Source organism: Euleptes europaea, chromosome 9 (genome assembly GCF_029931775.1).
Source record: "Euleptes europaea isolate rEulEur1 chromosome 9, rEulEur1.hap1, whole genome shotgun sequence".
Taxonomy (NCBI): Eukaryota; Metazoa; Chordata; class Lepidosauria; order Squamata; family Sphaerodactylidae; genus Euleptes; species Euleptes europaea.
The window spans coordinates 63017230-63043931 of record NC_079320.1 but is presented as its reverse complement, the minus strand read 5'-3'; the positions used below and the strand labels follow the sequence as shown (position 1 = coordinate 63043931).

General features: G+C 44.4%; 1 protein-coding gene across 2 annotated transcripts in view; it reads right to left on the bottom strand.

Moving 5' to 3' along the window:
• The window catches only part of MTUS1 (microtubule associated scaffold protein 1), a 101928-nt gene extending 75783 nt beyond the window's left edge, over nt 1–26145 (bottom strand). The window contains exons 1-4 of one of the 2 annotated variants that reach the window (XM_056855610.1): nt 24130–26145; nt 21370–21550; nt 8381–8566; nt 464–586 (exon numbers count right to left, since the gene is read on the bottom strand). In XM_056855610.1, coding sequence (XP_056711588.1) covers nt 464–586; nt 8381–8566; nt 21370–21550; nt 24130–26145 — 2506 coding nt within the window. Of the gene's footprint in view, nt 1–463; nt 587–7077; nt 7499–8380; nt 8567–21369; nt 21551–24129 lie in introns of those variants that run through there. The other variant, XM_056855608.1, reaches the window with a different exon arrangement.
• Nucleotides 26146–26702: the final 557 nt, after the last annotated feature.

The window sequence follows — 26702 nt, the reverse complement described above, 5'->3', positions numbered from 1 at the left end:
GGATCAGGAACAACATTATAGTACACTTCCTGACTTAGTCACATTGACTGCATTAGGAATGTCTTTCCTGGCCAATTGGAGAGGGAAGTCTAATAGTTTAAAGATGCTCTTTTGCCCAGGCTGCAAATATTAGTACCTTATTGTGGTCACAACCTCCAGTGAATGATCACAATGTGACCCACTTATAAACCCCTAACCTTTCCATATATCAGTGTGAACTCTAAGTTTGTAATGCCCCTGTTTAGCCTGCAAAGCACCTAGCATTCTGTGAGTTTAAACAAGTAGCAATAGGAATAATGATCAGACAGCCATTCTTAGCAACTGTTTCACAGATGGTGGTTGGGTAGTCCACCAACTTTGGGAAAATTAGAACCAAAAGGCCATATTCATCTTGCAAGGTGACTGCTTGTAATGGAACATAGTTAGTACATGCTATGCATATCACTGCAAAGAAGTCACATACCTTTTGGGGTGTTTTTCAGAGAATACACTCTTGGCCTGGGCACCGGCTTTATAGCTGCACCATTTTGACAAGCAGACTTGGCAGGCCACTCTCCATTCTTGATGATAATTGTGGCACTTGTAGCTGTCAACAACAACAAATAAACCACAGGTTATTTTTGTACTTCCAGAACATAAATTCAAGCCATGGAGTTCACAACCAGTCACCAGATCTGCTAGTCTGTTCTGGTTATAAGTGGATGGCCATATATGCATGGCTGTTTCCCTGCGGTCACCCCCGCCGACTGCTCTGGTGCTTCATTTTGATAATGTATGCCTTTCCCGACCATCAGAGGTTGCCTTGCTCTCCCTACGCATTTCTGCGCATTTTGCCTGCCTTTTCTGGATTCTTGCTAAAACAGCATCCAGAAAACACAAGCATAACGTGCAGAAATGCGTGGGGGAGAGCAAGGCAATCTGATGGTCGGGAAAGGCATGCATAATCAAAACAAAGCACCCAAGAAGTCAGCGAGGTGGCCATGAGGGAAACCGCTCTGCATAGATGGCCCATATATTAAAATCCAGTATTTTTTACATTTGCACATAGACCGAACGATAACTGCTGCTGGTATTCAAGCAGAAACCAAAGAGCCAGCCACCGATTTCTTGAAGCCTCTATACCAAGGATCATCAACTGTGGTGCCCATGGGCACTATAGCGCCCGCCAATACTTTTCCTGGCACCCGCCCAGCATTTTTAGAAAGTGGGTGGGACTAGGTAGGGCTTTAGCCCAGCAAGGCTTCTAATTGGCTGCACAGATTTTTTTTTGAAATGTTGCTCTGGCAGCAGCTGCCACTACAGCCCAAGAATATTCACTGTGTGGCTCAAAGTAAGCTGCAACAACCATTTTATGGCTGGCTCTGCCTCCTGCAGCTCTTGTGTGGCTGTGCCCACCATTAGGGCTGTCAATTCGGTTCGGTCCGAACTGAAAATCAACCGAATTTCCCCTGATTCGGTGATTTTCAGTTCGGACGGATCCGAACTCAAATCTGGCGGGCAACCGGGGGGGCCGAATTCAGCGAGTTCGGGAGTTCACGAATAAATTCGGCCAATTCGGCCCCCCCTTCAGGGCAGCCCGCTGAAAGGCGCGGGCTGCCCTTTAAACTGATCTGCGCCTCCCGGCTGGGAGGCTCAGATCAGTTTAAAGGGCAGCCCGCCTCCCTTCAGCGGGCTCCCCTGAAGGGAGGCGGGCTGCCCTTTAAACTCATCTGTGCCTCCCGGCCGGGAGGCACAGATGAGTTTAAAGGACAGCCCCCCCCCTTCACGGGAGCCCGCTGAAGGGAGGCGGGCTGTCCTTTAAACTCATCTGTGCCTCCCGGCCGGGAGGCACAGATGAGTTTAAAGGACAGCCCCCCCCTTCACGGCAGCCCGCTGAAGGGAGGCGGGCTGTCCTTTAAACTCATCTGTGCCTCCCGGCCGGGAGGCACAGATGAGTTTAAAGGACAGCCCCCCCCTTCACGGCAGCCCGCTGAAGGGAGGCGGGGCTGAGTTTAAAGGGCAGCCGCGCCTCTCCAGCGGGCTCCGCTGCAGAGGCGCGGCTGTCATTTAAAGTCATCTGAGCCTCCCGCCCGGGAGGCTCAGATGAGTTTAAAGGGCAGCCGCGCCTCTCCAGCGGAGCCCGCTGAAGGGGGGCGGGCTGCCCTTTAAACTGATCTGCGCCTCCCAGCTGGGAGGCTCAGATCAGTTTAAAGGGCCCCCGCGCGCCTTCAGGGAATCCCTGAAGGCGCGCTTCGGCCGAATTTTCCCCCGAACTCCGGATCCCCCCGAATTACCGGGGATCCGAAGCGGGGGAGTTCGGACTTCGGACCGTACCGAACCCACAAGGGTCAAATTCGGCCGAATCCGAACTGTACCGAATTTTTTTTTTTTTGACAGCCCTACCCACCATGCTATGTCAGAATCCCAAAGGTGTCTGCAGGGTCCAAAGGGATGGGGACCCCTGCTCTACACCAATGTTGGAATGAGCTGTCCACCAAGAACTAGAGTCATATGTCCCAGCTCTGCATTGCTGGACTTACACTGTCCCACCCTCCGCTTAACATTTTGAGCATATTATCCCTTGCAATATACAAAGACAGGTCTAATTATCCCAAAGACAGAAAATCCTTGTGCTTTCAAAGGTACAAATGCAGCTGATTCTCTGACCAGTACAGTGATTCCAGAAGTCTGTGCATTACAATTCTCAAACCTGGCTCATTGTTGCATGAAGTAAGGGGACTGAGGCCATACAAAAAGCAGCTCTACAATATTCTCTGTACTAAAGTTCCCAGAATGACTCTCCCACGTGCCACTTTTTTGTTAAGAATTTTTGAAGAACATTTTACAACTGACAAAAAGGCTTTCTACTAACCCTGCTCCATCTATAGCTATTACTACATATAAAGCAGTAAAAATAATTCACTCCATATGGCTGTCCATTTCTTTACCACTACCGCTTGTCCTCCTCCCCCTCCCCTTTATTTCTTGCACTCAGAGACTTCCCAGCCTCTACAATGTGCTCCTTTCACATACGTATTCATTTTGCACTTTCACATAACTTCCTCTTGGAACAAGGCTGAGTTATTACATGATTTTTCCCTGCTGTGAAATTCCTACTCCCCTACAAGGCGTATCGCTGTTGTTTATATGCTCTCAGCTCCACTAAGGAGGGAGAGAAGTGGGAGGTCAATCAGGAAAAAGACCTAGCAGCATAGGCATTTCTGAAAACAAGCTATTAATTTTGTTCCCAAGGAAAATTGCACTAAAATCAGTTTTGGTTATCTTCCTCTAAATGCTGTTGAACTCTTCTCTAACACACAGCAAAAGGCTTACACTTCTGATCCATTAATCTTAGAAGTATAAGTCACTTCCTTTTCTAGCAAATATCTTCCCCCTCTATAATCTCCTTGCTTTGCAATGGGAGTCTCCAGTGGATTTGAAACCTTGGTCACCAGTAGTTACAATTAGTGCCAAAATTACTAGTTACAGTTAGTGCCAAAATTATCCTCAACTAGGGTGAATATTAGTGAGGGGGGAGCAAGCAGATAAAGTTGCATAAGAATGGAGATAGGGTATGTTCCCATGACCTGCCCCCTGAACTGTGTTAAGGATTTGGGAGTGTTGCACGTAAATAATACCAAGTATTTGTAATGTAAAATATATTCTGTCCTCTCATTCAACATAGAGGTTAACAAATGAAGCTAACTACCCCAGGATAATAGTTCTTGACATTCTGATAGTAACACCTCTGGGAAAGCAGGCATTGCCAATACGCATGAGTAGCCAAGCCTACAAATCCATTGTCTTTGAGAACTACAACAATCCAATAAAGTTGAGAACATTAATGGACTAATTTAACAGTTTGGAAATATACTCATTTTATTATTGGAGAAAAGAAGAAGAAAAAAAGAGTTGGTTTTTATACACCGCTTTTCTCTACCTTTAAGGAGTCTCAAAGCGGCTTACAATCGCCTTCCCTTCACCTCCCCACAAAAGACACCTTGTGAGGTAGGTGAAGCTGAGTTTGGAGAGAACTGTGAATGGCCTAGGGTTGCCAACCTCCAGGTACTAGCTGGCGATCTCCTGCTATTATAACTGATCTCCAGCCGATAGAGATCAGTTTACCTGGAGAAAATGGCTGCTTTGGAAATTGGACTCTATGGCAGTGAAGCCCCTCCCCTCCCAAACCCCACCCACCTCAGGCTCCGCCCAAAAAAAACCTCCCACCAGTGGTGAAGAGGGACCTGGCAACCCTAGAATGGCCCAAGGTCACCAAGCAGGCTTCATGTGGAGGAGTGGGGAGTCAAACCTGGTCCAGCAGATTAGGGCCCACCGCTCTTAACCACTACGCCACCCTGGCTCTCCTTAACTGTGCTTAACTTTCCAGAACTGAAAAGTGGGCTATAAAAGCTTTGAATAAATATCGCGAATACCTACTTAAAAAACTAAAGCAACACCCGGAAAAAGAAGGAAGTTACTTTTAGCTACCAAATACACAGCTAATGGAGCTTCCACATGGACTCTCAGAATTTGCTTTGAGCACTTACTAAGTCAGCATATTTATTTATTATTGACATTTTAAAAGCCCCCCCCCCCAAAAAAGGCCTTCAAGCAGCAGGGAAAACGGCAACAGCAGGGTCAGAGATAAGGAAAACGGTGCTAATGCGGGTGAGATCAGAAAGAAATATGTATTCCCATCCAAAAAGCGCCCGAAGTTGCTTTGACTGCCATCTTTCCAAGAAGACTGTACCAAACCAGGTATGGGAAAGAGCACAGCAAAGGGGGCGCAACAGGGAAAACAAGGTAAACAGAATACATTGTCAAGCAGAAGCCCCCCCCCAAAAAAAAACAGCACTGTGGTAAAGTCAAAGTGGAACAAAAACATCCATGCTGAGCAGCCTATGACAACTTTAATCCAGACTAGCTTTTCCGCAAGCTCAAGAATTCTACCTGCAGAGCGCTACTGCCCCATCTCTACTGCCAACCTCCGGGTACTAGCTGGAAATCTCCTGCTATTACAGTTGACCTCCAGCCGATAGAGATCAGTTCACCTGGAGAAAATGGCCGCTTCGGCAATTGGACTCTATGGCATTGAAGTCCCTCCCCAAACCCCGCCCTCACCAGTCTCCACCCCAAAAATCTCCAGGTATTTCCCAACCCGAAGCTGGCAACCCTACCATCTCACAGCAGCCCCAATGCCCCCAAAAGCTTGTTCCTGAGGGCTCCCAGTCCCCCAGGAACAGGATTTGGGGGGTTGCAACAAGAAGGGGACTTAGGCAAGACTGAACCTCTCTTTCCAACTGCAGAATATCAGCAAATCAAGTGGGAAGTTTATCACTGGTTAGTACAACTCTCCTCTTACATGACCCCCCCCAATAGCAAAGTCAAATACAAATTAATGTCTCTCTCTCTCTCTCTCTTCAAGTACAGCGCTTAAGGCAACCATCGCCAGATATTTTAGGACTATGAGCCAATGCTCCCTATGAAAGAAACCCCACCACATTGAGAAGAGCGGTCTACTGACCTAGTTTTATGACAGCGCTCTTACCAGGTTTCACAACAAAACTTGTTACAATAATAAAATTCAAAGGCAATATTTACAAAATGAGAACAGCTTAATAAAACTGAAAAGACTTTTTTACTCCATATGTACCAACGTAGAAGCATGCAGTTAATTTATGGACTCCTGCTGCAGGTGTGCTTTACCCCACATTCAGATGGGTACCACCAGCCAATTAGCATCTAAGCTATTTAAGCGTAAACCCCAATTTGTACAGCTTGCTTATTGATTGGATTATGTAATTTTCTGTTTCTTGGTGGTCAGGTAAGGTTGGAAGAAAACTGATCAGATGACTTCTCTGGCACCCGCCTTGCTAACTAGGGTGAAAAGACCCAGTACAAGACAGAAGATGGCCAAGCAGTCTCTACAACTTTCAAATAGGGATTACATCTACTGATAATTTAAGAATTCTGTATTTGAGTAACTGAGTCCTTTAAGAAAGCACATTAATCTGGGGAAAGGAGCTGGGCCACGTCAGGTTTACTAGACCCTTCAAAATCCAGCAAGTCCATAGCTATGGAAAAGCCATCAGTCTTTTTTTCTTAAATGATTCACCCCTAATTGTCATGCTCTGTCTTCTAACAAAAAATGCCATACTTAGTTCCAATATAGTCATTTTTATGGAAAGTGGTGTGTACTTTAAATGCTTGTCAAACTTACGATAGCCTATGCATAAGAACAAGCAATATTATACCTGCCTTACGGATAAGGCAGGGGTTCTATATACATCAGCCCAACCTCATGAAAAGCTTTATACTGAGTGTGCAAGTTCAAGTTAAACCTGCATAAGAATTTGTAGTTCTGAGCTCACCCGAAAACACTATTTACATTTTTGCTTAAAATAAGGGAGAGGAGCTAAGTGCTATCTATACAAGCAAAACACGCTGCAGGTACTTAAACTTCTAAGGGAATCACAGAAAGGACTGACAAGACCCAGCGAGCAAATAGTTTGTGTAAGCTAGTTTTCTTTGAAGAGGAAAAGAGTCCTAGGGAAGCTCTATGCTTTTCTTTGTTTCCCATTATGAACAGACATTTATTACATTTATACTTGCACCAGTCTCACTGAGAAAGCATCCTGTTTTGACCTTAAAACGCTCAAGCAAGATGATAGACCTTTGTCTATCATCAGCATCTACTGAGCGAAGCCATCAACTATTATTGGGGCAATTATATATGTATGTATGTACGTACCTATCTTAAGATATAAAAGACCCACCTGACAGCGAAAAAACTCTGCACAGGGAAATGTATCCAGTGTTATTTCTCAGATTTGTTCATCACTCAAGCTTACATTTAGACAGAATATTAGTCTCCCTCCCCCACAAAAACCCACAGAATAAAAAGGGGCTATGCTTTTCATAATACAAGCTTACATTTAGACAGAATATTAGTCTCCCTCCCCCCACAAACCCCCACAGAATAAAAAAGGAGCTATCCACAATTCAAAGCATTCAATTTGACACACATGCTCTTTATTGAATAAGAAACTAAACACATACTGCTCTTTTTCCCTCAGTAAAGAAAAGAGGATCACCTACTTCTTCTCCCAGTAAATGAGGCTAACAAAGGAATTATACAAAAGCTGTAAGATCCCACTACCAGCAAGGTCAGTAAGGTAATATCGTAGTGGCTTCCTGAATCTGTCGGTGGCGTTAAGGTGGAATTGGTGAAAATGTGAGGAGAAAATTCCGTTTCTGTGCAACTGCGGAGTCCTCCTGGTATAGTCATTTAAAATGATCAAAGCAAGCCCAAAGCCCGAAAGACCGCAGCCATGTTCCCCCGCTCCGCTAGTATTCCCCACGCTTGCTCTTAGTGAATTAGAGTGGAAAAAAATTGTAAGCTTCAAGGCAGCAGACAAAACAGATTAAGCCAACTAGCAAATCAGGCTAAGAAAGAGTCGTCAACTGGATGCTTAATCTGAAAAGGAAACCTCCACAGTTCTTTGTCGTGAGGCAAAGATCTCCCCCTTTGTTAAGAGCAAGAATAAAAAAAAAACAACCAAAAAACCAGAGCATTCACAACCTCTTTAGGCGAGTCCAGGCACTGGAGTAAACCAAACGGCAAACGCACACAAAAAATGGCAACATGGCTGTCAGTGCAGAACCAATCTGTTTGTAACAGAGATGCATGCTGCAAATTTAAATGTCACAATAAGCTTTTTTTTAAAGCACAAAAAGGAGGCTTTCTTTTCATAGCCGATAGGGGGGAAAATACAGGGGAAATGAAACTGTACACAAAGCTTTACTGTTAGCCTCCTAAACTCAATAAGGTTTTGGCATAATAGACTTCCTTCCCAAAAAAACAGACTTGAGCTACTTTAATGTTGGGTACCATTTCCTCCCCCCAGAAATATCTACCTTGCGTCCTATATTTTATACAGTTCAAGGCCCTGCAAGCAGGCAGCAGTTAGCTTTATCAAGGCTGTGCTGTTAAACATTAACTCTTTTTGTGCTTAAACTGTATGTTCATAAGCACTTGTCTAGGGTTGTAAACAGCAACTCATCTGAAAGCCTGACAAGATGAAAGTACCCAATCTGCAAGGTAAACTGTGACATAAATTTATACAAAAAGGTTCAATAAGGAAGGAAAAGGGAATCTCAATCTACAACCTGATTTTTCTTTCTTTCTCGCAGAGCCAGGGATTATCATGACTCCTGACAGTACATGCACAAAAAGCAACCAAGACATAAATTAATGTTTTCTGTCCATCAGCTAGATCAATATCTAACGTGCAAGAGCAGTGACAAAGCCGTTGGTCTGACCAAAAGTACAACACAAGCAATTTCAGGTTTTAGCCAACTAGTCACTGTGGGGGGAAAAGGATTATCAAGAATGACTTACAGTTATTGCTGCAAGTACTTTGGTCACTCTGAGTGCTGCTGATAGAAGAGATGCTAGAGGTTCTCCGAAATCCTGGTCCTTTGATGGGCACTTTTGACTTGGGAATTAACTTTCCAGAACTGGTCGAAGGTCCAGGCAATGCTCTCACAGACGTAAGCCTCCCTTTAGGAGAAGAAACTTCTGCTTCTATCAGTATAAAGAGAAAGGATGAGTCAGTGTTGCTAGTCACAGAAGAAGCCGCTACAACAAGTTAACATGAATTGCTTTCAGCACTCAAAGTGCTTCAGTACATTGCCTTCTTGTAATCCAAATCACAAAATGTCATAGTTCCACTGTACACTGTATTGCCCTGACCTGGATGGCCCAGGCTAGCCTGATCTCGTCAGATCTCAGAAGCTAAGCAGGGTCAGCCCTGGCTAGTATTTGGATGGGAGACCACCAAGGAATACCAGGGTTGCTGTGCAAAGAAAGGCACTGGCAAAACACCTCTGTTAGTCTTTTGCCTTGAAAACCCCAAAAAGGGGTCGCCATAAGTCGGCTGCGACTTGAAGGCACTTTACACACACACACACACACACACACACACACACACACACACTGCATTGGTCAGGCCACACCTGGACTATTGTGTGCAGTTCGTGAGGCTTCACTTCAGAAAGGATACGGACAGAATCGAGCAGGTGCAGAGGAGAGTGACGAGGATGATGTGGGGCCTGGAGACCAAGCCCTATGCAGAAAGGGTGAGGGAGTTGGGAATGTTTAGTCTGGTCGAGGTTGAGTGGGGACATGATTGCTCTTTTTAAGTATTTGAAGGGCTGTCACTAAGAGGAGGGCAGAGAGCTGTTCCTGTTGGCAGCAGAGGATAGCTTGGTAAGGTAGGGTAGTATGATCTTCATGTTACAGACTGGGGTGGGAGGGGGAGACTAAGGTCGACAGGGCGGCTTGCCTAAAGCTATCTAGCAAGTTCATGGCAGAGGCAAGATTTGAATCTGGGCATCAAGCCTCAATTTCCTTAACCACTACCCTGTGTTCATCTCTAAACTGTTTAAAAGTGAGAACAGAGTTAATCCATTTGTCTAATAAGCTGGAAAGAACTGCATGGCTCTCTAAAAGAAAAAAATAGGCTGTAGCAGATGTTAAAGCTGGTAAGCAATTATTATTTACACATACTTGTCATGTTTCTGAAGACTGCTTGCACAAAATAAGGCTTTTTGCAATACTGATATTGGTCAAAATCCGCAATGTGGGTTTTCCAGGAAAATTTTGAATTGGAAGGTTTTCCAGAAAAATTAAGTAGGTAATTTAAATAATGTTAGCAAAAGGCAAAATTTTCCCCATGCTGTATTTTTCTATTTTGGAAAACCTTCCTCCCTACATCACTGGCCAAAAACAGCATCACCACACTATATCTTCTGCAGGGAGCGCAGGACAACATAATCAGGTCTCACTCTATCTTAACTATGCTATGAGGTATGCTAAGAGATCATGCTCTCCACACAGATCCCATGGTCTCCAGGTTCAGTACACTAGCCACGATGGTTGTTAAAAAAATCACTGTATTACCAGTTACTCACTGCTTTTGAAGGACCATTGCACAGATGCTGAGACAGGAATGCAGATATTTCTGTCACTGGCGTTGATCTGATGTACAAATATAGGCAATTAGCTCAAACTCAAGGATCACTCAAGAGGGTGGGGAGACAGCCTCATGGCTAGTACCCAGGTAGGAACCCAGTGTCTTAGATAGGGTTGCCAGCTCCCGGCTGGGAAATACCTGGGGATTTTTGGGGTGGAGCCTGAGGAGGGCAGGGTTCAGGGAGGGACTTCAATTGCCAAAGCAGCCATTTTCTCCAGGTGAACTGATCTCTATCGGCTGGAGCTCTATCGGCTTGTAACAGCAAGAGATCTCCAGCTAGTACCTGGAGGATGGCAATCCTAGTCTTAGAGTCTAAATATACCTAGCAATAATAATCTGGCTTGTTGGGTAAGGTTGCAGGTTAAAACGATCATTCAATTCCTGACAAAAATCAACTTTGGGGCCTCAAGGAAACTGTTGGATCTATTAGGTTTTTTAAAAAAGAAAAAAGCTTATTTACAGCCCCAAAATTCATTTTTTGTCAGAAATTAAATGATCTTTTTTAACCTGCAACTGTGCACTAGTGTCGGACAAAGGGAGTGTTGACTCTTGAAAGCTTATACCCTGAAACTCTTGTTAGTCTCCAAGACTGGCTTGTCAAACAGTAGGCCAGCACGCCAGATCTGGCCCCATGAGAGCTGTTATTCAGCCCACAAGCCAGCTGAGGCAGCCACCTCCCCCAAGCCCCGACCAAGTTACATTCTGGGCTGGCGAGGCCTGGCCTGGCCCAACCAAGTGACATTTATGTCATATCCGGCCATCGTAACAATTGAGTTCAACAGCCCTGCTCTAAGGAGCTCCTGGACTCAAATCTAACTACTCAACACTAGGTGGCAACGTAGGACAGTACAGCAATGTGGGTACCTTGAGCTGCTATACTGAGCAAATGCATTCCTCTCAGTTATTGTAACTAATCTGAACAAAATTAAGAAAAACCAAACACTGCTTTAAACACTGCTCTTCATCTTTTCCTATCCTAACACAAACTGTCTTTCTCCAGGCCAGAACAATTATCACCTAACATGAGACAAGCCCTATGATCAGGGACCAACTCAGAGCAGCAAATTATATTCATTCAAATATTTATATTTTATTTTACTCCCAAAGGGGGACCCAAACTGGCTTATAACATCATTCCCCCCCCCCCTTATTCTCTATTTTATCCTAACTACCACACCACTTTCTATGGTTGGTTAAGCTGAGAGTGACTGGACCAACACCATACAGAGAACTTAAATGGCAGAATGGGGATGTGATCCTCGGCCTCCCAGATCCTAGTGCAGCACTAACAACCACTACAACATTGAACACATGAAGCTGCCTTATACTGAATCAGTATTTGGTCCATCAAAGTCAGTATTGTCTCCTCAGACCGGCAGCTGCTCTCCGGGGTCTCAGGCAGAGGACTTTCTCATCACCTACTTGCCTAGTCCCTTTAACTGGAGATGCTGGGGATTGAACCTGGGACCTTCTGCATGCCAAGCAGATGCTCTACCACTGAGCCATGGCCCCTCCCCAATGAAGTACAATGGCTGTATTCATGACCTTATAAACTACTGAGATGGCAGGGTCCCCAGCATTTCTTCTGGCAAAGCTCCAAGATGCCGAGGAAAACAAGTAAAGTTAAGCACTTGTCCCATAGTGGCAGCTACACCATCAGCTGCTGTCCAGAAAGGATCCTGATCAAGCTGCATGGAAGCGTCCACCAGCTGCTCTGAACACAAGTTTGCTCATGTTGCAGCCCAATATTTGAGGAGGGCAAGCCAGAGGGAAGAAATGGAGCCCAGGTTAGCTGACAGGGAGCGTAACTAGGGTTGCCAGCTCCAGGTTGGGAAATACCTGGATATTTTGGGGGCAGAGCTTGAAGAGGGGAGGGTTTGGAGCGGGGAGGGACTTCAATGCCCTAGAGTCCAATTGCCAAAGCAGCCATTTTCTCCAGCTGAACTGATCTCTATCGGCTGGAGATCAGTTGTAATAGCAGGAGATCTCCAACCACCAACTGGAGGTTGGCAACCCTAAGCGTAACTCAAATGGATTCCCACGTCACAGAGAAAAAGAACTACTTAACTCCAGTAAACTGGCTTAAATGCTTCCTTCAAATTCCTTGTCCACAAGGCTGAAGAGAAGTGGTTTTCAAAAAAATTTATACAAAGGCCATAAAACGTAATTCAAAACTACTAGCCTGGAACCTGAAAAACTACATGAGTTTTATAATGGTGGGAAACCATCCCTGTTCTTAATCATTAGACTTTAATGGTTCACAGCAGTCCCAACAAGTTCTTGCAAGTTAATGACCCACTAACAAGGAAATCCTTCTGAAGAACTGAGCACATAAGCAACTTCAAATGTACATTTCCAAAATGGTAGACATTTAGCCTATTAAGACACTAAATCAAAGAGTGGTATCCCAACAAGCCCCCCCCCCCAACCTCGCTTCGAAACAAACCATAGAGGACTTGCATGAGCAGCTCATACCTTTTGGTTTAAACTATTATTCGAGCAGCGAAACCTTACACTGCTCAAGTTTTACCTATAAATAGGGTTGCCAACCTTCAGGTGGTGACTGGAGATCTACTGCAATTACAACTGATCTCCAGGCAACAAAGATTAGTTCCCCTAGAGAAAATGGTCCCTTTGTAAGGTAGACTCCGTGGTATTATACCCTGCTGCAATCCCTCCCCTCCCTAAATCCCACCCTCCTCAGGCTCCACCCCCCAAAATCTCCAGATATTTCCCAACCCGGTGCTGGTAACCCTACCTAAAAAGTCAGCAATTCTAAAAGCTCATGCTGTTAAAATATTTTGTGCTAGCCATCTCTTTGAAATTTTAGGTTGGTGCTAGTGATATGGTAAGCAGAGTTATCGCCCTTCTAAGCCCAAAGGAGCCCATGGCGCAGAGTGGTAAGCTGCAGTGCAAGATCTGCTCACGACCTGAGTTCGATCCCAACAGAAGTTGATTTCAGGTAGCCAGCTCAAGGTTGACTCAGCCTTCCATCCTTCCGAGGTCAAATGAGGACCCAGCTTGCTGGGGGTAAAGGGAAGATGACTGGGGAAGGCACTGGCAAACCACCCCGTAAACAAAGTCTGCCTAGTAAATGTCGGGATGTGACATCACCCCATGGGTCAGGAATGACCCGGTGCTTGCACAGGGGACCTTTACCTTTTAAGCCCAATGGACTCTGCTTAGGATGGCACTGTCAATACTCCTTACCTAAACAACCGATTCATATCAGCCCTTAAGGAATAAGGCAAGATTGATGAGCTTCTTATCATCTAAGACTGTGTTGGCGAACCTACAGCAAGCATGCCAAGTCCGGCATGCGGAGCTCTCTCTGCAGGCACGCGCCCGCAGCCCAGCTGGGCGGCGGGGGCTTTGAACCGTGCTGCGCTGCTTGCAGGCAGCGCGGCACAGTTCAAACCCCAAGGGACTGCCCAGCTGGGCGGCGGGGGCTTTGAACCGCGCCATGCTGCCTGCCCCCCCACTGCCCCCCCTCCCGAGCGATACTGGCCCTGGAGAGGGTCAGGCTCACTTTCCCTGCCGCCGCTCACTTTCCCTCACTTTCTCCTGTGCGATCCTGGCCTCTGAGAAGGCCAGGTTCGCTTTCCCCACCACCGCCCCCTCTCCCATGTGATCCTGGCCCAGGAGAGGGCCAGGCTCACTTTCCCCACCGCCCCCCCCTCTCCCGTGCAATCCTGGCCTCGGAGAGGGCCAGGTTCGCTTTCCCCACCACCGCCCCCTCTCCCATGTGATCCTGGCCCAGGCTCGCTTTCCCCCCCGCCCCCCTCTCCCGTGTAATCCTGGCCCCGGAGAGGGCCAGGCTCGCTTTCCCCGCCGCCGCCCCCCTCTCCCAGGCACAGTCAGGCTGCCGTTTTCTTCTCCTCCCCCCCATGCAGGCCAGGTCTACTCATTGGTTTCTATGCGCATAGAAATCAGTGGGTAGACCTGGTCTCCTTGGGGGAGGGGGTCTCAGTCAGGAGGCCAGGTCTACTGCCATGCAAACCAATGGGTAGACCTGGCCTCCGTGTGGGGGAAACCCATCTCCATCCCGAGGCCAGGTCTACCCATTGGTTTGCATGACAGTAGACCTGGCCTCCCGACTGAGACCCATGGAGGCCAAGTCTAGACCTGGCCTCCGTGACGGGGGAAGCTTCCCAATGGGGACTCCCCCCACCCCCACGGAGGCCACCCATCTTCAAAGCCCCCCCCTTCCCTGGACTGCCCGCCGCCCAGCTGTTGGCACTTTGCGATAAATAAGTGGGTTTTGGTTTGCAGTTTGGGCACTCGGTCTCTAAAAGGTTCGCCATCACTGATCTAAGGCTATTAAATGCTTTCAAACATTTTAAACTTAGGAAAGTAGAAATACCCTAGAAGATTTGATTTAAGGTTTTATGAAAAACATTTTGCTTGTGTTCAGAAACAAAAGGTTGTCCCTGTTTATCTTATGAGAAAGCTACTAAATTAGAGCAGCACAGAAACTATGAATCATAGAGTTGGAAGGAACCACTAGGGTCATCTAGTCCAACCCCATGAGTGTCAATGGACTATAAAAAAGGACTTATTCACCAATATATTCTACATTTGAGTCCAGTAGCACGCACACGCTAAGGTACTTTGATATGTCTGCGTTTATAATATTATGTATTATAAACAACTAACCATTCAAGACAGATAGTTCTTTTATGCATGGCTGTTTCACTCGCCATCACCCCGACAACGACTTTGGGTCTTTGTATTGATTATGCATGCCATTTCCAACCGTCAGAGGTCGCCTCGCTCTCCCCCTGTGTTCCCACACATTTTGCAGGACCAGTTTTATCTCGAATTTGAAAACTACTCTTACTACATCCACTGCAAAGTTAGTTATGAACAAGAAGTCTGTATTACAGGCTTCTTTAATTACTATTTGGGCTTCATCCAGTTTCTGAGACACAATGAACTCACGCTATTCATTTCATCTCTCAGGCCAGCCATTTTTTGTACACATAATCAAGAATGGGATTTTCAGAGGTTTACACTGCTACGTCTTAATATTAGCTCTTGTCAGGACTTTAGGGGTTTCTAAATTGCTCTTTAAGAGCCCCGTGGCCCAGAGTGGTAAGCTGCAGTACTGCAGTCCAAGCTCTGCTCACGACCTGAGTTCGATCCCGACGGAAGTCAGTTTCAGGTAGCCGGCTCAAGGTTGACTCAGCCTTCCATTCTTCCAAGGTCGTGAGCGTTCCGATCAATGCAGGAGCAGATATAGTAGCTGCCACGGTTGATTCCTGAAGACAACACGGGTTGAAACAGGGCAATACCCAGACCCCTGTAGCTTTGCAGCACTGACTTGGCTGGTTTGTGAGACCTGTGGTCTGTCCATGAAGAATTGTGCATCTGTCAGAATACTACTTGTCAGGTCTCAGCAACATGTTGCGTTCCTGGTAATAAAGACTTCTCTCCAGATGGTGCAGCGAGTTAAAAGTTTTATTTCAGAAAGTCAGCGAGTTCAGCAGATCATAGAAACTTAAGGCTAGAATACAGGCATGGGGAAATATCGGTACATATATAGGGTAAATACAATGGGGTTGATTAGATTTTAGAAACAAAGAGACAATACAGAAGTTAACTACCGGTAAAGACTTAAGACAACGCATACAGGAAATAAACGCGTGCGTTAACTGGCTGATCTTCCCAGGCTCCTGGCATTGTCTTGCGGGACCCGGTATCAGATCAGCGATTACTCGGGCAGGTCTCCATTGAGGTGCAGATCTTGGGCAGGAGACCGGGTGCAAACGGGGAGGAATGGAGTGCACAAAAAACTCCATTTTGTCCGTGGGGGGAACCATCTTGTTTCTTATCTGGGGCCGGCAGAGAGCCTATCTGACACTACTCCAGGAATGCACCGTATGAAGAATTTCCTTTTTCAGCTTACCTGAGGCTTGGAAAACACGATACTTTGCAAAAAGGAAGTTGAGTGGCTGATAATAATATTCCAATGTGGACTTTATTAGTTGGATTGATTTAGACATATATATGATGTTATAGGATTGTTTATATGTATTGGTTGGTGATGTACACTATCTTATAAGTTATTACACTTTTGGTTATTTAAAAAAAAGCTGGGCAATTTTTTGCTGTTATTCATTTCAACACTACCTGGAGGTTGGCAACCCTGCAGATAGCAAGGGACTGGGGGGATGCTTAAACCACTCCCACGTTTTTGCTCAGAATCTTCCTGTAGTTTCTCTTCCTTCGATGAACAGAAAAACAGCTGGAGGGGACAGTTCTGACCAGGAAAAAGAGGCATCCGCCCCACTCTTCCACCCAAGCCTGTACACTGCTAAAGTTGTTTATTGCTTGAAATAAAAACAAGCAGCAAGGGAGGAATAAACGGTCCGTGCAGCTGCACGTCCTGTGTAGTTTAGACCTCAATTTTCTTGAAGCAAACTGTTTAGCATCATCACAGTTGTTATCCAAAACTATCCACACTGGGTTTAATTCTTCTCTGTTTGCGCTATAACATTAAAAATTTTAAAAATCATAAAGGTTGCTGTGAGGAGTGCCCTGGATATTCTGGGAAAAAATTGAATCAGAAAAAAACCCAGTGGCCAAAATAAAGCACGCTTATTTTGACTCATATTTAGCAAACCAACAGTGACATCCTAAGCAGAATTATACCCTTCTAAGTCCACTGAAGTCAATGTGTTTAAGAAAGGTGAACTCCTGCATTGGATGGCAGTGCAAATGTTAAGGATTTGCCCGTGTTAATTTTGTTACAAAAGCAGCAATAAATAAAAATAAAACCGTACAGAAATAATTTTTATTGGAACAATGGTTGTACAAATTTAAAGAAGGAAATTTCTCTGTAAGTGAACAAACTTTCCTTTTCCCATGAGGAAATGGAACACTGGAAAAATTTCTACCTCACATCTCTCCCCTGAGAATAGCGCTGAGTGCAATGGCAGGAAGATCACTCTATGTGCAATAATTTTCATGCCATCTTGAATACAGCTTGTAGTCTGTTACATCTTCACACCCAAGGTGAGCATTAACAACTTGGTAAATTATTGCGTGGCAAAACGCTCCTCATATAGCAACAAAACGACACATACATCAGCCACAGCATATTACCACACAACACACTACAAGGGTAGAAAGTACACCTGCTTTCTTCAGTAACCATTTACTACTACGCAGCGCCTGCTACCACCCTACTGAGACTCAGTGTTTAGCACAAAGTAGAGCCTAAACACACCTGTCTCTGGCCCTCTTCCTCCCCCTCCTAGTATTAAACCAGCTGTCTTTTAAATACTCAGTGGGACAGGTTGTTTGGGGACAAGGGAAGAGAATTTCATCCAGCTTGCTTTGCTGAATTGTACTAAACACAGCCAAGCTATGACTGAGTCAGGCTGAGAAGTAGCTCTCAAGTGATAGGTAAGGTAAAGGTCCCTTGTGCAAGCACAGGGTCATTCCTAGGCAGACTTTTGTTTATGGGGTGGTTTGCCAGTGCCTTCCCCAGTCGTCTTCCCTTTACCCCCAGCAAGCTGGGTACTCATTTTACCAACCTCAAAGCTGCAAAAATCACCCTCCCTGCCCCTCCCCACAACAGACACCTTGTGGGGTAGGTGGGGCGGAGAGAGTTTGGCAAGAACTGTGACTGGCCCAAAATCACTCAGCAGCCTTCACACGGAGGAGTGTGGAATAAAACCCGGTTCTCCAGATTAGAGTCCGCCACTCTTAACCACTGCACCACGCTGGCTCTTTAAGGGATACATTCATCCAGATCCCGAGGTTGATCTCTATATTATAATACACTAATTACACTAATGACCCCCCAAAAACTGTCTCAGTGGGGTGTAAGCCATTTATATAACTTCAAAAGTATCTGGACACAATTTAGTCAAGAGGGACTGTGTTGCCATCCCTACTCACTAGGGAAGGATTTTCCCCAACTCCAAGTGAGGATTTGGATGAGATAGCACTATGCATCCTATTTCTTGGCAACTTCCTGCCTAAACAATGTACAAGCTCTCAAATTTATTTTGTTTATTTATTTCAGATACTCTAACAATTACCTAGGTAATTTGCAAATACTCTGTAACCAAGTACGGTGCCCTGACCTATGACCTAACATGCTCAAATATTTACACACACACACCCTTCTACCTGAAAGTATGGAATAAAATCCTTGGTTAATATTTTTTGGTTTGCTCTTAAATCTCCTTTGTCTACCAAGCCACAGCTGCGTTTCTACGCATTCATGTTCAATACCATGCAGAGAAGCTGCAATCGCTTGGGCTACCATCAATATTAAAACAAGAGACAGTGTACCTCCGCTTACGTTAGCTAGCTTTAAGACTAAGAGCTCACCCACCTTTATCCTTAGTCAGTGTCTGAACCATCATGGTTTTAAAGATCATCTTTTTGGAAAGTCGCCAGAAAGGAGGAAGCCCCAAAGATATAGAACAGCCACTGAGTATGATCGATACACTCTCCATATGTGGTAAATGAGCGGTGCGTTTAATCAGATTGCTCCTGTCTTACCACCGATACTTCAGTGACATCTTAGAAGACCATAAACTCCTCAAGAAGGTACAGGGGAAAACCCCTCCTGTTGTCATTTACCACAGAAGGACCTGACAGCATTATGTGGGATCTAGCTAGATGGTACGAGTACATGAGACTTTTATAACATCAGGTAGGATCAGTTTGCATTCCCATATCCAGCAGAGGCACAAGTACTTTTCAGGATAAGAGCCAGAAGGCTATAGAAGTTCAAGCCAATTCTAGCTGCCATCCAAGGGGATCTCATGCAAAATGAGAACTGCTCTAACAATAGTATTAAGGGAGAATTTTGTTTTCCCAAGTTCAGTTACCCGAAAGTGGACTTTAAAAGTACAAAGATTGTTTTGACCATGCTGTATCCCATTTTAAAGTAATTTTATATGTGTGGAAAAATTAGCTGTTCTCTCACACACAGAGCTTAAAGAATACATAAATCTTTCCTGTCACCTCCCTCCAAATATGCATGTGTATACATAACACAGGAAAGTTATTATTATTTTTTGTTCTCTCTCACTGTAAAGAGGGTGGGAAAGACTGACAAACTTAAAGCAGGTTTTTCTGGCTAGCAGTCATCACCAGGCTTTTAAAATTATGGCATGTTTTCAAAATTAACTCTTCACGCCCAGACCAACTTAATGGCTGGCAATGTTTATTGCAGCCACCAGCTCCAGGTAGGAGCAACATGGCTAGACTGCCTTAGACATGGGAAAGCCAGACTAAAATGCTCACTCAACCCAGAAAGCTTATTGGGTGACCCTTCACCAAGTCACTGTTATTTCCACTACCTCACCTATTGAGCAATAGCTACTAAATGGGAGTATTCATGTTCTCTACAGTAAGAAGCAGAGAAATGTGATTACTGGGATTATTTTATAGATTTCAGAGATGACCAGGTAAAGCCAAAGAGGTTTTTTTTCTAAATTAAGTTTATCATTTTGGCTTTCAAATCAGTCTGATTAAATAAAGGAAATATTCCCTTCAAGAAAAGATTACGTGTATGTGGCTTGAGTCAACACGACACGCTACAGCATATAATCATAAATTGTCATCTGCATGATGGCCCCCGTAAGAAAATAATTCTACCCTTGATTGATAAAATGAAATCTAGCCAAGAATCCTCTGGATGCAGGTTTTTATTGAATGATTCTATTCCTGAAGTCACTTTAAAGGTGGAGGAATTTCTGATGGAAGTTGTCAAAGCTAGGACCAAAGCTTCAACTGAATTTAAACTGAAAATGAATGCACAGATAATTTTGTGCACTGCTAATGTTATGTTTCTGGGTATGTGCCAATAAAGGTTGATTGATGAAATAAAGGCAGCCATTTCCTCATCACGTACTTCCACACTTGCCACAATAACATTCATCCAGCTCCCTTCCCTCTTTATCCAATTCCCTGCCCCTGAATGAAAGAGAACGAGATCTTCTGGAATATAGTCGATGAATAATCCACCAGCATTGACCAGAACCATTTTCAGACACATTGAGGGAACAGGGTCACCAAGTTCCATCAACACATTCTGAGCTTAGAAGTCCACCTTTCTCAGCCAGAGTCAAGGCAGGCAACTTTTAAACTTTAAACAAAGTTTAAAAAAAACAGCAAGAAGGTAACCCTTCACCTCCCGGCATCCCCTATATCATCTCCCCTTTTCCTGCTTCCTTCAGTCCTTCCCACTCTCCAACCACCTTTACTTTTTTCTGCCCCCCTGCCTGCAACTATATTTATACCCTGCCTTTCTGCCCAAAGGGAACCCAAAATGCCTTCACATTATTGTCCTCTCCACCATTTTATTCTCACAACAGCCCTGTGAGGTAGATTAGGCCGAGAAAGAGAGAGACAGGCCAAAGGTCACTCAGCAAGCTTCTATGGCAGAGTGGGGATATGAACTTGGTTTTTCCATACCTTAGTCTGACACTACTACACCCACTGGCTCTCAGCTTCCCCTTCTTCCATCCTCCTTGGCTGCCGCTTCCTGGCAAAAGCCTGGCCGTTCCCAAAGTTGTGCACTAGTAAATGGCTCTAGAGAGACATGTGGTGACTACTGGGCCCAGCCAAGCTATACAAGTTGCATGGAGGCTACCACTGCAGCCAAGCACCTAGGTGAGTTGTGCAAATTTCACAGTGGCTAGCTGCCCCATAGTTGCTACTGGGCATACGCCAAAACAGCCCTGGAAAGGGCCCTGCCCTTTACTGACAAAAACCAAGGTTTGAAGGGTTGCAATCTTGTTGTGGCTGCCTAGCAACCGCCACAATGGCCACTGAGATCTCCGAGGGTATTCATTTCTTAAAGGACAGGTGCTACTTCTATTATTTTGGAGGGTTCTAACACCCCAGCGTATTTTTTTTACAGAGTTCAGATTTTTCTGCACACCTGGAGCTTTTCTCAGGTTTGTAGAAAGATCTGTCTTGTCTGTTCATGGCTCCAGTCTCTGGATCTAAGTATTGACAGATGGACCATGCTAAGAATTAGACGTATTAATGTAAAGTGGCTTATTTTATAAATACAAATAATGAAATAACACTGGATTGCAAGATAGAAAACAATGAGATAAGCAATTCAGTACACCCAACAATGCTGCAAAATATTTGCTTTAGACAATGAGCCAGAATTCCACATTCTTTACCATGAGTTGTTGGCATAACTAGTGCCAAACGAAACACAGTACACTGTGTAGACACATCCGAGCTAAATGCAGAAATGTCTCAATCAGCATTGACCTGCAGCAAACTTTTAAGTGCGCGCACAACTTTCCAAGCCCTATTATTTTGCAATCCCTTGTATGCAAAACCAATTAACAAAAATGTTTCTCACCTGAATTCAAAGGTAGAGCGGCTCTTTGAGGAGAAGATACTTTGGTTGCAAGAACATTTTTACTTTCACTTCCTCTCTTAGAGCAGTATGTCCTCCTGGAATCAGGTGCACTTCTGAGTGTGACTGGGGTGTCCTTGAGTAAACTTTGCAGTTGTGTTGGCTCTGCTTTAGGTGAGGAACCCTTCACCGTGTTAAAAAAAAGGATACAAGGATATACTGAGCAAGCATATAAGCAATATATATTATTTGCATTCCTGTGATGTGGAGTGTATCATGTCAATGCAGGGTATTATGAATACATTGGACAAAGACCACAGAAGAATAATTGGATCCTACATGGACTCAAAGGCCATCTCAAAATAATGGCATAATATATTGAACAAATGTTTACTTTACTGACAGCTATCTAATTTTATAACAATGCAGAACCGCTGTGGTCATGAGATTCCTAATGCATTAATTTGTAACGAAACACCTGAGAGAAAGGGGGGGGAAATAACTCACACATAAACTTATCACAACCTATAAAAGCATTTACTTTATGCAACTTCAAGGGAAGCTTTAAAAGTAACAGAGTTGGGCACTACTTAACAAATCAATAAGAATTAAAATAAATAGGTTTGGAACTGTCTTTCATTCATCTGGAACACTTTTATATGGGTTCCAAGAATTAGGGGACCATGATCTCACACACAATACTAGATCATCCAAGTTTCCAAGAGTAGGAAACACAGCTCAGTTTGTACTTAAATTCAGCCCTGGTTCAACCATGGCATCTCCAGGTAAAAGAGTAAAAGGTAACAAGGCTGGAAAAGGTGTTTGTCTGAGACCTTGGAATGGTACTAACAGTCAAAACATACAACATTGTCCCCTTGAACAGGTCTCTGGATAGGCACACACGTAAGTTTTCTAACTAAATATTTGGCTAGGTAATCTCATGGTCTTTCAATACAAGGAAATGTCATATCAATAGGGTTGCCAGAATTTCAGAGAACTCACTGGAAAAGAGGTACGTCAGGTATTTCATACTAGTCAGTGAAGAAGTAAGGGAAGAAGGACCCATTTCTCTTCTTCCTTCTCTGAAGGTTAGCACAAAGGCAGGACTTCACCTCTCTTCTTAGTCCTAGGGAAACTGTGAGGTCTTGCCTCATTTTGCTTTAGGCTTCAAAGGAATCAAGAAGAATACAGGTTCCTCTTATTGCCTCTCCATGGCCAGAGTGATATAAAGTGACAGATAGCCACTCCTCTTCCATAAGTTCTCTGCAATCAGGAAGAGTGGAGAACTGGATGTCTACAACAGGGTGGACACCAGAGAAAGAGGAGCCGTCACCACTGGCAATGGCTTACATACTTCTTTACAAAAAAACTTTTTACATAAAACCAAAGGTAATGCTATAATTAATATATTCAAGTGTATGGGACTTGCAGCCCACACCTTAAGAACTTTGGTACAGTATTTCGACAACTGTAGTGATGGAAAGATAAGAACTTGTTTCAAACACTTCCTAGGGGCTCTTACTGAAGGCTGCTCTTGTGTAACATCTTAATTGCTGTACTGAGGAGATATTTCTACAGCTGCTATGCATAGTAGCTGTCATCTTGATAATCTGACAAAGCAACATCACCCAAATTCATGGTTTCCTCCTCCTCTTGTTAGGGATCTTCCTAACAAGATTCCCAGCTTCAGGCTATCAAGAAGTCTGATCTAAGAACGTGGAGCTAAACCAAAAGCTAAAATATTAGCACACACCGCACTGAGGGAGTTGACTGACAAGAAACAGGAAGATGACTCTGGCCCAGATCCCTCCCGTGCAATTTAGATCAGATGCTCCCAGAGTGAAACAGTCCACAGAGTTAACACTAGTATTCAGAGGCAGTTCATTTGAACCAGTTGGCCATTCTATCCCGGCTGTTGGCTCAGGACAGGTAACACTCTGAAATAACAGCACATTTATTCTTTTGTAAAGACTGTAATATGACTGTAGAAACTACTGTATGGATGCATCTCCAGGTTTCTCTAGTTACAGATTTAAATTGCATTTAGCTATACATAGATTACGGTTCCCCACCATAAGGCTAAACAATGAGAAGAAGCAACCTGAGAAAAGCAACCTCAAGGGAAATACATCAACAAATAGCCTTAAGCCTGCATGATTTTGTGGTATACTCTCCAACTTAGAAGAATAGTTGGTTTTTATGTGCCGACTTTCTCTACGACTTCAGAAAGAATCAAACGGGCTTACAATCACCTTCCCTCTCCCTCTCCACAACAGACACCCTGTGAGGTAGGTGAGGCTGAGAGAGCGTGACTAGCCAAAGCTCGCCCAGCTGGCTTCATGTGTAGGAGTGGGGAAACAAATCCAGTTCACCAGATTAGCCTCCGGCGCTCATGTAAAGGAGTGGGGAATCAAACCCTGTTCTCCAGACCAGAGTCCACAGCTCCAAACCATGCTGGCTCTTAGACTGTGCCCCCCATGCTGAGTTTTCTAGCCTCCAGCATGAAGTTTGGGCTAGATGTGGCAAGCACAGAACTTTATGTGGCTTGTGCTGAGCCAGGATGCCCAAGGTTTACAACCAAGCGTTCTGGAAGCCTGTCCAGTTTCTTTCTTCCCCTGTATCACTATGCAAACTCTCACGTTTGCTGTATAGTTAAGCAGCTCTCACACGCCAATTAAACAAGCTAGGGGTCGTCAATCAGGGACATGCAATCAGTGTTCCGGAACAACCTGAAGATACATTTCAAAGGGAAGAAAACCTTACCGAAGGAAGACGGGCAAGCTCAACTCCTTCATTCACTGCATCTTGAGCAGACTTTTCTGCTGGGACCCCCAGGCAGTTATTCTGCTGCTCCTCTTGAGGTATCGGACAGACGTTTGAAGCACGAGGCTGTACACAGGACTCTACAATTTCCATTTTGTCATCCAGCGTCCCACCTGTGCTGAGAGTACATGCAGCAACAGCCCCGGAAACATACAGGAATGTCGAATTGGGACACCTTTCTTTGTCGACCGGTTCCACATTCTGCTTTAACACAGTTGTTTTTGTAACCTTGTGGGAAGTGTTTTCAGAATGAGTTGCAGCATGTACAGCTTGGCTAGGAAGGTGTTTATTAAAATGTTGCTTGTAGGTCTTATTCATTGGTGTTTCTGCTTTTGTACCTCTATCCAAGTCCATTTTTTTCCTTAGCGCTGAAATTGAATAGAATGTTTGCCTCGGGGAAGGAGATGGGGAGGATGACGGAGCGGTAGATAGCTGAGGAGATCTTTGAGCTGCTTTTAACGCAGCACTCTCTTTCGACTGCGGTATGGGCCTGGACACAACTTTTGGCTTAACATTTTTAAAGTTCGGCTTTGGAAAGCTCACTATCTCTGCTTTTCTCGCTTTGGTTATGGTAGGGGCAAGTGGCGTTCTGATGACGGCTTTAACCGTGACTCGTTCAGAATTACTTCTGAATGAAGTCCTCCTGGTACACTCTTTCACCATGTGGTTATTCTTCCCAGCTTTAGAAGTACTACCACCAGCTTCACCCGGCATGGCAAAAACAGCACAGGTTGTATTTTTTGATGAGTCTGTAAAAGGAGTAATAGAGCCATTTTCGCAAGCTATGGGACTGAAAACCACAAATGTTGCCTCGGAATTGGGCTCGGACAGAGCAGCTCTTTCTAGCTTTGGTATACCATTTTGTATTGTCGCAGAATCTTGAGTACATCCCTCAGGAAAAGCCTGATCGTTTTCTGAGAAGTTTGGTCCTTTGGTCAGAGTCTCCCCATCTTCACAAAACTCTTTCTCCAAACGTTCGTCAAAATTCTGTATTGCTAGAGGGCATAAGGCATTGATGGAACCATCCTTTCCACGTTTGGCTGCCCATTTATTATCTTCATCATGCTCAGGCGTGCTGTGCATATACTTCTTAGGCTCACTTTTGTACAACTTAAAAGGTTCCAATTCTGGTGTGCCCCTATAGCAAGGATTCACCCATCCGGCATCCTGCTTCCCTTGGTTTTCATGCCATTCCCTATTCTGTGATACCAAATCAATATAATTGGTGACATCACCTCCAATTATTGAAAGAGCATTAGTGAGTGGCATTCCCCTATCTAGGTTCATGTTCGTCATACTGGGGTTGCCAGGGACATCTAATTTAACCTTTGTCAAACTGTCCCTTGGATTCATTTCCCCAGAACATACAAATACCTGATGGCCAAATCCCTCTTCGTTACACTTATCCCCCAGGTTTATAACTGTAATGAAAGATTCACTTGAACTAGCTCCTTCCTGTCCTATCTGGGAACAATCTAACTTGTCTTGGATTGCAGCATTTTTACTTAACTCAACAGTAGCGAAGTGCGTTAGATCTGCCGGGCAATAAGGCACAGATTCCTCAGTACCGAGATTCTGAATACTCTCTATTGAAAGATTGTCTTTAAGGGGGTTGGTTGGTTCTGTGAATGTTTGTTTCAAGGCATGCATGTAATATTGCTCCTTTGAAGCAGGGATATGGACAGCCTCTAAATCCATGGTCCCCATGCAAATGTAGTCATTGGCACCCTTCTGCAGGTCTTCTGCTTCAGTGCACGGGTGGCCTGATCTATTTATCAGATCATTTGTATCCTTAAGTTCTATGTAATCTTCATGTTCTGCTTCTTGGTACTGGCTCACAGTGCTTCCGTTCAGTGAGGATAATGCAGCATTATTACACATACATTTATTGCCATTTTCATCCCTGATGATTAAAGGAGGCTGCATGCCCATGTCCTCCAACTTTTCAACATTCATTTTTTAAATTTTATTTCTAGTTTAGCATAGTCCAAATTTGAAGTTTTAGATTTCAGGGCGAGTTTTCTTGTAAAGCTTCTTCCCAAGGAATATTAATTCATTGTTTTCTTGATTATGGGTTCTTCAAGTTTATGCACAACTCTTTAATCTAGAATTGGAGATAAGGGGAAATTAAATATTTAAAAATATCATAAAAGAGCCCTGATCCAACTAGAACTAGTCATGACTCAATGAAAGCAGTCTTAATTTCATTGCAACTTGTTTAACTGGTTTCAATGGGACACACAGCCCAATCCTCTTCATGTTTACTAGAAAATAAGATACACTTATTTCAATGGGTTTTTTCCCCCTAGGAAGGATGCACGGAAATTTAAGAATTAAAGTTTTAGACTTCAGATCTTCCAGCTAGAGAACTACAGAAGTTCTATGGAAAGTAGTCAAATCCCTACTACGTCGCTAACACACATTGGTTAAAAAAAGCACCTACTCTTAAATGACCTGCTAGAAATAATACAGCACAGGTAAAAACATGCATTAAGATTTTCCCCTCACTCCCT